The sequence below is a fragment of the Littorina saxatilis genome, linkage group LG10, assembly GCF_037325665.1.
Source record: "Littorina saxatilis isolate snail1 linkage group LG10, US_GU_Lsax_2.0, whole genome shotgun sequence".
Classification (NCBI taxonomy): domain Eukaryota; kingdom Metazoa; phylum Mollusca; class Gastropoda; order Littorinimorpha; family Littorinidae; genus Littorina; species Littorina saxatilis.
The window spans coordinates 16,588,386-16,600,950 of record NC_090254.1 but is presented as its reverse complement, the minus strand read 5'-3'; the positions used below and the strand labels follow the sequence as shown (position 1 = coordinate 16,600,950).

General features: G+C 40.9%; 1 protein-coding gene across 2 annotated transcripts in view; it reads right to left on the bottom strand.

The window, feature by feature from the left end:
- Positions 1-2,199, bottom strand: part of LOC138978277 (voltage-gated potassium channel subunit beta-2-like) — a 179,920-nt gene extending 177,721 nt beyond the window's left edge. Inside the window, exon 1 of one of the 2 annotated variants that reach the window (XR_011459634.1) lies at positions 1,849-2,199. Coding sequence is in view for 1 of the 2 variants with exons in the window: in XM_070350948.1 (XP_070207049.1) it covers positions 1,849-1,922 (74 nt within the window). In the remaining variant the exon portion in view is untranslated. The remainder of the gene's footprint in view (positions 1-1,848) is intronic. The other variant, XM_070350948.1, reaches the window with a different exon arrangement.
- Between the last annotated feature and the right edge of the window lie 10,366 nt (positions 2,200-12,565).

Here is a 12,565-nt window from a genome sequence, read left to right as displayed (position 1 = left end):
CAGAGAGAGAGAGAGGGAGAGAGAGAGAGACAAAGGGACATACAGACAGACAGACAGACAGACAAACAGGCAGACAGTAAGACAGACAGACAGACATGTAGACAGACAAGGAAACGTAGACGGACAGGCAGACAGAGAACAAGAGGGACACGTACATCAACAGACTCAGTGAGACGCAAGAAATCAATCAATCAATCAATGAGTCTTATATCGCGCATATTCCGTGGGTACAGTTCTAGGCGCTCTGCAGTGATGCCGTGTGAGATGAAATTTTATACGGCCAGTAGATTGCAGCCATTTCGGCGCATATTTACCTTTCACGGGCTATTATTCCAAGTCACACGGGTATAGGTAGATAATTATTAACTGTGCCTAAGCAATTTTGCCAGGAAAGACCCTTTTGTCAATCGTGGGATCTTTAACGTGCACACCCAATGTAGTGTACACGGGGGGAAGGTTCGGACACCGAAGAGAGTCTGCACACAAAGTTGACTCTGTGAAATAAATTTCCGCCGAACCTGGGATCGAACTCACGCTGACAGCGGCCAACTGAATACAAATCCAGCGCTGAGCTATATCCCCGCCCATGAGAAATGAGAACAGGAAACACAAACACTGAGGAACACGTGGGATATAGTGCTGACTTCCGAAAAGGGTATATAGCAAACCCAATCGCATCTACCTGCACTTATTTCATTTTAGGCCATAGTTTGTCATTTCATCACAAGTTTGCTGCAAGCTGTTGCACCTTTCATCCGCCGACAGAGCAGACACTAAGATCGATGCTAACTCGATCTCGAATGGCCTTCTTATATGAAGTCTTATATCGCGCGCGTATCTCCAGACTCGGACGCAAGGCGCAGGGATCTATTTATGCCGTGTGAGATGGAATTTTTTACACAATACATCACGCATTCACATCGACCAGCAGATCGCAGCCATTTCGGCGCATATCCTACTTTTCACGGCCTATTATTCCAAGTCACACGGGTATTTTGGTGGACATTTTTTATCTATGCCTATACAATTTTGCCAGGAAAGACCCTTTTGTCAATCGTGGAATCTTTAACGTGCACACCCCAATGTAGTGTACACTTCTGGGTTCTGGAGAAATATAACACCAACCACCAACCCCCCTTTTCTTCGACGTCTAAAACTAAGCGATTGCGCTGAATTTCCCATTTGTATCTTTCTAGTTTCAAAAGCAGGAATAATACAATGCTTTACTGTAAACCAAAACCAAAAACAAAACAAAAGACAAACTTGCTGTAACTCATCAAAACCTGAGTTGTTTTTGACGCAAAGTCCGGCCCTGAACGCCCATGCATTAAGAGGCGCGTTTGTATGATTCTTAACCTGACAGGTGCACACGAAAAAAGGTACACCCTTAAAAACAAACACTGAACACACAAACAAACACTGAACACACAAACACTGAACACACAAACAAACACTGAACACACAAACAAACACTGAACACACAAACACTGAACACACAAACAAACACTGAACACACAAACAAACAAACATCCAAAACCAGATAGACTGCCAACATTCTATAAATAAATGTGACGTGTTGCTTTGTCAATAAGAAACGTTCCAATTATCTACCATTCTTGCTTTTTGAAACAAACAAATAAACAAGCAAACAAACAAACAAGCAAACAAACAGAGAGCACAAAAACAAACAAACAAACAAACAAACAAGCAGAGAGCACAAAAACAAACAAACAAACAAACAAGCAAACAAACAAACAAGCAAACAAACAGAGAGCACAAAAACAAACAAACAAACAAACAATGAAACAAAGAGCAACAAAACAAACAAGCAAGCAAAATCCCTCTCACCTGTATCTGATCAAATGTTTTTTCGCAGCACTCCTGTGAATACTGATATCGGACGATCCATCCTTCACAGACATCCTCAGCACACAAATCAGTAAAACACAACACAAACACCACCGAGAACAGCTTTCAACTTTCTCTTTCACTCAATCTTCCCCGCAGCTCACAGGTAAATCCCTTCACTCCATCAGGTGTTTGGGGACGAAAGCTTCACGCCACAGCCACCTTGCAGCCGTTACAATAACATCTACTCCAAGACAGAGTTCTAAGCTGAGTCTATGTGTGTGTGTGTGTGTGTGTGCAGTACAACTGTGAGTGTGAGTGAGTGAGCGTGTGTGTGAGTGTGTGTGTGTGACTTGCTCGTTTCCGTTGAGTTGCAGCAGTCTACAACAGCAGATATATATAGATCTATAAACACATCCACGTAGGTACAGTTATAAATAGGTTAAAGAGCGACTCGACCCCAACCCCAACCCCCCTCCCCCCCCCCCCCCCCCCCCGCAACTAACACACCCCCCCTTTCCCATACCCTCTACGCAATTCCCTCCACCATCCGATTGGAGTTAGTTGGCGCAGCATCTGTTGTTGCTCCCTTTGAACTTTTTATTTGCGGTGTAGCATTGCAATGAGACGATGACTGTAGTGATGTTGTAAAAGGTTGTAGGCTACTCAACGCCAGGGTTTATTATTCGCGGTGTACAGTTTCCTTTGATCTGTCAACGCAGTATTCAGCCATAGCCAGGTGCAAGCATGTTGCGAAAAATATTTCCCGGTACAGCATTAGTATCTGAAACACAAACTGCTTCTGATGAACCTGTATTCCTGTATTTTGGTTATCTTTGTTTGTTTTATTATTTTTTTTATTTTTATGTATTTATGTATTTATTTATTTTGGACAGAGTTTTTTGTTTTTAATAAATGCGTGTGTTATGATAACTGACCCGAGTTTTAGAGACCACAAAACGTCACAAAAAAGAATTACATTTTTCTCCAGGAAATGGTAACCAGTACAGCCCATAAGCGGGAAGATTCAATTTGAGTACAACTCAGCAGTTTTTCTCCTCCGCAGTTTGCCAACTGCTTTACACTCCGACAGCCTGCCACTTCTAACAAATAGCTTACCCTGGCTGGCATCACATCATGGCACCTGTTCGGAGCAACCAATTAAAGATACAGACCTTCAGTGTAGGCGATATGTGACCCTCCACCACGGAATGAGTTGCATGTCACCTTTGCATGATTTTCATATTTGTACATTTCCTAACGAGTCTTTTATGCTCTATCCAGTGGTGAAAACCGTTTTAGAAAAGAGCGTAAACTTGAGTTTGAGTTATAAACCTGTGACTAAGGTGACCCTCACACTGTTACCAGACACTCCCCGGACTTATATTAAGCCTAGCGCAGAACCGCGCGGGGTGACATGCGACTCATTTCGTGGTGGAGGGTCACATATTATGTTTTACATCAGATCAGCCCAGTAGTTTGCTTAGAATCAAATCGGGGTAGATCTGAGGAGGGACGGATGGTTCCTGGGTTCGGAAGAAAATCCCCCACCCCCCGCCCCCGAACCTTCCCCTCACCTGGAGACACCCAAAATACCCCCTTCAAATGCAGCATCTAGAAGAAAGCCCCCCCCCCCCCCAGCCCCGAACCTTCCCCTCACCTGGAGACACCCAAAATACCCCCTTCAAATGCAGCATCTAGAAGAAAGCCCCCCCCCCCCCCAGCCCCCGAACCTTCCCCTCACCTGGAGACACCCAAAATACCCCCTTCAAATGCAGCATCTAGAAGAAAGCCCCCCCCAGCCCCCGCAGACCCCCCAACCTGCTCAGCCCCTGTACCCCTGTCTCATTTGGGAGCCCCCCCCCCCCCCCCATACCTTTCTCATGCACTTTGTCCAACCCCGAAGAGCATCCTTCCGCTTAGATACCTAGGCCCTACATACCAGAGATGTCTACAGTCTGAGAACGTTATGTGCACAATTGGTTTTTTTTCTTTTAAATTAATGTCTTGAGTGAAACCTTTTTCAATCTGCAAAATTCATTTAACAACTTTAAAAAAAAGTCCAATTTTGAACAGGCAGATTGTTGAGTTTGTGTATGTGTTCGAAACAGAAGGATGCCCGTAGCGCATATAAAATCCCGGTCATCTCTGAGGTGGTGTACAGCACGATAAGGAATACATTTTCAGCTTCTTCTTTTTTTTCTTTTTTCTTTTTTGCACAACAGATTAATTTCCTTGGGCAGCTACATGTTATTAAACTGTCCGCTGACAGTCTTCTAGAGTACAACCCATCGGTGGTGTAGTAACCACGACCAGAACAGTCTGGAGATTGTTCCGGTCAGTCCTATAGCATTGTCGCAAAACGAAAGTGACTCATGATAAGAGTTGTCCGTCCCTGCCATAGCCCGCGGCGCTGTCGGCGGGTAGTTCCAATTGTTTTGTTTACGTCCAAAAGGGCTGAACGAGAGAAGAAGATTAGTGGTGGAGGAAAACGTTACTGTGTCTGCTGTTCAAACTACGCGGGTAAAGAAATTGAAGGGCGGATTGTCATGCGGTTCCATTTCAGTTGCAAACACAAACCGGAACTACCTGCCGTTCCAGGGGCGCAACTCTGTCCGACTATCGCGTTAGTTTCGAGACAGTGCTAGGCTATAGCTTATGTGGCTGTCTTCTCAGCAGGCATGTAAGGCTTTCACAATAATGGCACGATCGAGCAGCACTCACATTTCGAAAGCGCTGAACGTTTTCTGAAAGATTCATTGTTGCATGTCCAATGAGCGCTTCTGGGGTGATAACGCGAGACAACTCCTGTGATCTTGCCGCGAGGTGGCGCCAGTTACCAGCCGAAAGAAAGAAGGGGCATAACCTCACCAGAACCGACCATTGTCTGTTTACCGTATAAAATGCACGCCTTACACACGAACTGTTACCAAACCGATATGCTATTTGGGACCAATGCAAGGTTTTTTTTCCTTTCTCATGTGATCTTGCCGCGAGGTGGCGCCAGTTACCAGACGAAAGAAAGAGGGGGAATAACCTCACCAGAACCGACCATTCAATAGAAAAGATTCGCTGTTCGAATACCTTCCGCACTCAGTATTTCCCTGTATCCTTATAATGATTATCAGCGTCTTTGGGTGACACGTTGTGAAGGGACACAGTGGAAGAGCCAGCGAGCACTCAATGCACAATCCTCAGGGCTCCCCACAGACGCCCCTCCTGGAGGATCCCGGTGTAACACCAGAAAATTACTCCCACGAGATTTTTACTCCGGAGTAAACATTTCGTACGAAAAAGTTACTCCCTTTACGAAAAAAGCACTCCCCCAGAAAATTACTCCCCAAGACAGGTGAGTTCCGAGTAAACATTTCGTACAGAAATGTTACTCCCCTGACGAATGAATAACGAATAAATTACTTCACCCCAACACAAGCAATTCAACTTCCCATGCCAGGTGTACGAAATTTTTACTCCCTTGTCCCCTGTTAGTCTTGGTGGTGGAAGGGGTGAAAGGAGGGTAGCGCGACATTCGTGTGCGCGAGATCACTTATTGGCATTATCCCTTCACCCGCATCCCATTTTTGCGTACGAGATTTTTACTGGAAGTAAAACTGACAAATGAGGAGTAAAAATTTCGTGGAGGGAGTAATTTGTTCGTGCCTTGTGGAGTTCTTTTCTCGTACGAAAAGTGTACTCGGAGTAAGAATTTCGTACGAAATATTTACTCCGGAGTACATTTTTCGTGGAGTAAAAATGTCGTGTTACACCGGGGCCCCACTTTCATTTTCTAGAGGGTCCATGGACCCCCACTGCAGAATGTTAGAGGGTCCCAAGGGTCCAAAAGACAAAAAGTCCCGTTGTACTCATAAAACATTGTGGTCACGCATAGTTTACTGTGAAGTGTCTTTATCATTGAAATATTCTAGGAGGACATGACACACACACAAACTCACACATACACACATACATACATACACACACCCATACACACACACACACACACACACACACACACACACACACACACACACACACACACACATACACATACACATACTTTTGCATCGGTTTCAACCTCCTTTCCGATTTCCTTCGGGTGAAATTGACATCGGTGCTTGCGAAATTTGAAAGCTGTACCTCAAGTACTTAAGCTGACGATTTCAGTCTGAAAATAGTATCTACGGTACGCACGATAAAGGGAATTCAGTGCGTCCCTGGACCCCCTCTTTGAAATGTTAGTGCGTCCCGGGACCCCTACACCCATTTCTAGTACGTGTTTTCGGCTTCTAGTGCGTATAGGACGCAGGGACGCGCGCTACGGGGAGCCCTGATCCTTAGTTCTGATCACAACCTCTGAGAAGCAGTTCGGGGAGCACTCTGTTTGGTTGTTGTGTTGGAATGTAATATGTATTGATTGTACTCAAGCCAAGCAACATGCCTGTTTACTGCACGTGGTTGTTATAAAATTCTTATGTCTTATCTTAAGTCTTACGCCTTTTTTTTCTTTTTTTTTCTCTCTTTTCTTTTTTTGCACATTATTGCTATCAATAAAACGCTGATTCCTTTTTTTTTTACATTTTTAAATCAACAGCCTAAATAGCTGGTTGAAAAAACCAAAAAAAACCCACTTAAATTCATGTCTTACGTCTTATGGTGAAGTTGTTACAAAAGAAAAGATCATCATTTAGTCACTTGGACACCTACCAAACATTGACAGCCTCACTGCTTTGTATGCACATTTTGATGAATTGATTTTGCAATTTGACGCTAGCGGTTTAAAAACATTTTCATACAAATATCTCACTGTGCACGTAAGACACCCAGGCTGTTAATTGTTGGTATGTTGCGCTATATAAATGCTCATTTATTATTATTATTATTATTATTATTATTATTATTATTATTATTATGTGTCCATGTGGAGATGCAAGTTAAAAAAAAAATTAAATAAATAAATAAAAAATGTGTTCCACGAAATTACTGGGCCAAGACGCACATAAGTCTGCATGTGATCATCAGTGTAAACGAGAAAAAGCTGGAACGTTGGGTGACTTTGCAATGGGCAAATTATTTCTCAAAAGTGTCACCCCCGTGTGATCATTTCACATGGCGGTATAACTGACTGTACTTGACGACTAACAGGAATTCTATTTTCCGGTCAATATAATGTATTATGATGTCTATCGAGGTCACTTCAGATGAGTTGGTATGTTTCTTTTTTAAAAATTGAGAAAATTCTTGTCCAAGAATTCTGACATTCAGCTGGTTGTCAACAGCAGAAGCAACAACAACAACAACCAGATGGTAAAACAAAATTCGAAACTGAGCAGCTAAAACTACCACCGTCACCTTACCATCGCCGACGAAATCATCAACACCACCACCATAACTACCACCACCGCCACCATCACTAGAATCAGGAGGATGGGTGAGGGGACTTTGCAACACAACTGATTGGTCCTCGTGAACGACCTCCTCAGTCCTCACGTCTTAAGACTAGGGTCATGGTAGATAAAGGCAAGAAGAGGTGAAGCAAGGGGCCAGGGGGGGGGGCGTTTGTTGTGACGTAGATGGTCCTTGTGCGGGGCTATGCGCAACGTCCACAAGTGTGTAAAGCATCTTTTCTACACAAACCATTGCATCAGGTGTGATGCGAAATAATATCAGTTACACTAACACCACATGCACAGATTTCGGGATTGCCTTGGGTAGTCTTAAGACTGTCCAGTACGCTCTGTTCGACTTGTTATTCATTGCCCCATCTCAACTTTTATTGCAGTCAGTGGTAACTCAAAAGCAGAATGGTTTAGTTTAGAAGTGGTACAAAAACTTTGGAGTGGTCTTCTTGCGTTAACTGTTTCCTTTGATCTTGCAGCAAGAAAGTAGTCTGGTTTAGTCTGGAAGAGATACCGAACACTCTGGCTGATCGTCTTGCCTTCATTGTTGCCTTTCATCTTGTGATGCGATTGTAAAACTCTAGAAAATGGTCTGGTTTGGTTTAGAACAGATGCAGAACGTTCTAACTAATAATTCCTCGTTCATTCTTGTCTTTGATCTTGCGTTGGTGATTGTTATGAGGAAGAAACAAGTCGCGTAAGGCGAAATTACTACATTTAGTCAAGCTGTGGAACTCACAGAATGAAACTGAACGCAACGCAACGCAGCAAGACCTCCACCGCCCGTGGCAAAGGCAGTGGAATTGACAAGAAGAGCGGGGTATTCGTTGCGCTGAGAAGGATAGCACGCTTTTCTGTACCTCTCTTTGTTTTAACTTTCTGAGCGTGTTTTTAATCCAAACATATCATATCTATATGTTTTTGGAATCAGGAACCAACAAGAAATAAGATGAAAGTGTTTTTAAATTGATTTCGAAAAAAAAAATTTGATAATAATTTTTATATATTTAATTTTCAGAGCTTGTTTTTAATCCAAATATAACATATTTATATGTTTTTGGAATCAGCAAATGATGGAAAATAAGATAAACGTAAATTTGAGCCGTGGTTCTTGTAGGGGTCCAGCAGTGTCATTCCTTACAGGAGGATTTGTACATAGCTTATAATTATAAAAGTCAAAATTGTAATGTTCATTAGACAGTTTCGACAGTTTTTGTCTCAATCCTTACCTATGAGGCGAGGACAGAAACGCAAAAAAAAAAAAAAACCAACGTCTGTGTTCGAATCACTTCCGATTTAAGTCTTATGTAGAACTGTTTAAACATTCCTGTCCCTGTGTAAAATTATCATGCTCGGCTTGTGTATGGTGACTGTAGAAATATGTGCTGATTCTTGCTTATTTCATGATTCTTTTTATATTTAGTCAAGTTTTGACTAAATATTTTAACATCGAGGGCGAATCGAAACGAGGGTCGTGGTGTATGTGCGTGTGTCTGTGTGTCTGTGTGTGTGTGTGTGTGTGTGTAGAGCGATTCAGACTAAACTACTGGACCGATCTTTATGAAATTTGACATGAGAGTTCCTGGGTATGAAATCCCCGAACGTTTTTTTCATTTTTTTGATAAATGTCTTTGATGACGTCATATCCGGCTTTTCGTGAAAGTTGAGGCGGCACTGTCACGCCCTCATTTTTCAACCAAATTGGTTGAAATTTTGGTCAAGTAATCTTCGACAAAGCCCGGACTTCGGTATTGCATTTCAGCATGGTGGCTTAAAAATTAATTAATGACTTTGGTAATTAAATATCTGAAAATTGTAAAATAAAAATAAAAATTTATAAAACGATCCAAATTTACGTTGATCTTATTCTCCATCATTTGCTGATTCCACAAACATATAAATATGTTATATTCGGATTAAAAACAAGCTCTGAAAATTAAATATAGAAAAATTATTATCAAAATTAAATTGTCCAAATCAATTTAAAAACACTTTCATCTTATTTCTTGTCGGTTCCTGATTCCAAAAACATATAGATATGATATGTTTGGATTAAAAACACGCTCAGAAAGTTAAAACAAAGAGAGGTACAGAAAAGCGTGCTATCCTTCTTAGCGCAACTACTACCCCGCTCTTCTTGTCAATTTCACTGCCTTTGCCATGAGCGGTGGACTGACGATGCTACGAGTATACGGTCTTGCTGAAAAATGGCATTGCGTTCAGTTTCATTCTGTGAGTTCGACAGCTACTTGACTAAATATTGTATTTTCGCCTTACGCGACTTGTTTTAATTTCAGACAATAGTTGTAATTGAACAACCTGTATTGCCGTAAATAGCCGGAAATTCTCGTCGACTTTCTGAAAAGAGAGAGAGAGACAGCGAGAGAGAGAGAGAGAGAGAAAGAGAGAAAGAGTGAGAGGGTGAGAGAGAGAGTGAGAGCGAGAGAGACAGACAGAGAGAGAGAGAGAGAGAGAGAGAGAGAGAAAGAGAGAGAGAAAGAGAGAGAGAGAAAGAGAGAGAGAAAGAGAAAGAAAGAGAGAGAGAAAGAGAGAGGGAGAGAGAACGAGAGAGGGAGAGAGAGAGACACACAGATAGACAGAGAGAGAGAAAGAGACATACATACAGACAGACAGACAGACAGACAGACATGCACACACTCACACACGGCCGCTCGTACTAACACACACACACGCACACACACGCACACACATGGAGAAAAAAGAGAGAGAGAGAGAGAGAGAGAGAGAGAAAGAGAGAGAGAGAGAGAGAGAGAGAGAGAGAGAGAGAGAGAGAGAGAGAGAGAGAGAGAGAGAGAGAGAGATATGAAAGCTGAAGGGAGGTAAACACGCAGGCCTCCCAGAGATGACAAAATTCATATTTATTTCCCTTCAAACCAGCAGAATAGCAAGGGCTTCATTTCCAAGAACTTTATTTTTCTTTTATTTTTTTTATTTTTTTTTATTCTCTTTTTGTACAGTTTTTTTTTTTTTTTTACATGTATATGGTGTACATTACAGAACATCACCTAACCGAAAGGACAGAATCACATAACAGAAAAACACACTTGGACAATTACAACATACATGGGGTGGGAGGATGGAATGGGGAGGGGGGATGTTCAGTGGTTTGGTGGTCGCATTATCAAAAGGTTTTAAGAACGAAAAAACCTAAGGGTTACATCAAAACGTGCATATACAGGCGCCAATCCTTGTAGAATGTATCTACTGTATTATTCACAACTGCGTTATACTTTTCACAAATAAATCTTTGCTTAAAGTTTCTACTAAATGTCTGAAAATGAGGGGTCTTTTTGTTCATTTTGGAAATATATACATGGTGTTTGGCACAGATTAATAACACATCAAAAGCAGTTTATCGGTGACTACATTGTTCGCCACTCCAAGAAGAACCAGTTCTTTAGACAGTTTTAAATTGTCGCAATGGGTGCAGTTCGCCTTTAGCCAATTTACAAATTCTATCCAAAAAGTCTGCACTTTATCACACTCCCAAAACATATGTAAAAGGGTTTCTTCATTTCTACCACAAAATGTACACAATGACGTATCCACAATTTTTCGCAAAAATAGAAACCTTTCTGTGGGCAAAATTCTGTACAATAATCGGTACTGGAACCATCTCAGACAAGTGTCTTTTGTTGTTTTAAAAACATGTTGAAAAATAGCCTTCTTATCTAACAAACAGTCTAAAGATTCAGACCATTTTTCGATACATTTTGGGACCGTAGTATGTTCAATCAGTTTTTTGTAAATAAGTTGTGTCTTACCTATACAAATACATTTCCACACAATGGGCTCTGTCATAATAAAATGTTTATCAAATTCTAAGCCGATTTTTCTCTGATATTTCTTAACAGCCTGGATTACACCTTGATACAATACAAAATCGCCTCGCACATTTGGATATTTGATTTTAAACGCATTATAGGATAAGTATCCATTTTGTCCCAAAATATGACCAATCTGAGCTATTCCATTGTCGATCCAATTTTGAATGTACACTGTCTTTTTATCTCTCCGAATATTAACATTATAATGTAAACATTCTGATACAAAATCGTTAAAGGTTATAGAGTCACATTTTCCATGTAGTTTCTTATAATGTTTAAAAACATTGGTCCAAAATGGGTTTTCCATTCTCTGCATCAAAACATTTGCAAATTCCTCTCCTCTCATATTAATTGTTGTAACAGATGGACATGCTTTAAACAATAATCTTGATATTAATCCAGTAAGACCATCAACTCTTTTTAACCAAACAATTTTTAGAGATGACAGAAAACTTTTCACGTCAATCATCTTTAATCCTCCATCTTCATAGGGTTGGGTGACCGTAGTTCTTTTAATTTTATCTCTTTTTCCATCCCAAAGAAATTTGAAAAAAATATTATTTAACTCCATCGTCTGGATCAGGTAAATTAGTAAACAAATGTGTCAATTTGGAAATAGCCAAGGTTTTTAGGACTGTTATTTTACCAAAAGGTGTCAGGTTCCTTCTGGTCCATGAATTCAGAAGTTTTTGAATTTCCTTTAACTTATTTCTATAGTTGAGAAAAACAACCTCGGATACATTCACCGAAAAAATAACGCCAAGTGCTTTAAAATTATCCGGGTTCCAGGTAAAATTCATATCGGGCAAAAATCTTCTTTTGCAAAACTTTAAAGGTCCTAACCAAACTACAATTGTTTTATCATAGTTCATTCTCAGACCTGACAGTGATGCAAAATGTTGTAACACTTTTATACTTTCACAAAAAGATTGCTCTGTACCATCAAGAAACAGACTGGTATCATCGGCGAATTGTGACAATAAAATATTTTCGCCAAGAATATTCATACCACCAATCTTTTTGTTCTGGCGTACCATAAGAGACAATATTTCAGCACAAATCAAAAATAAATAAGGTGACAGCGGATCCCCTTGCCGGGTGCCTCGACATTAAACCATGCTGAATACCGACCATTAACTGAAACACAGGACTTAATTTTGCAATAAAAAGTAAAAATCCATCGTTTCATGTCATTTCCAAAGTTAAATTTGCTCAAAGATTTTTCAATAAATGACCAGGCAACACTGTCGAAACCCTTTTCAAAGTCGACCATCAAAAGTAGGCCAGGTATATTTATTTTTCTTGCTGTTACAGTTACTGTTCCAAATAAAGATGCAGATTAAATAAATAAAGTTCCTTGATTTCAGAAACTACTCTGTGTGTTTGTGTGTGTGTGTGTGTGTGTGTGTGTGTGTGTGTGTGTGTGTGTGTGTGTCCGTGTGTGTGTGTTGTGTGTGTGTGTGTGTGTGTGGT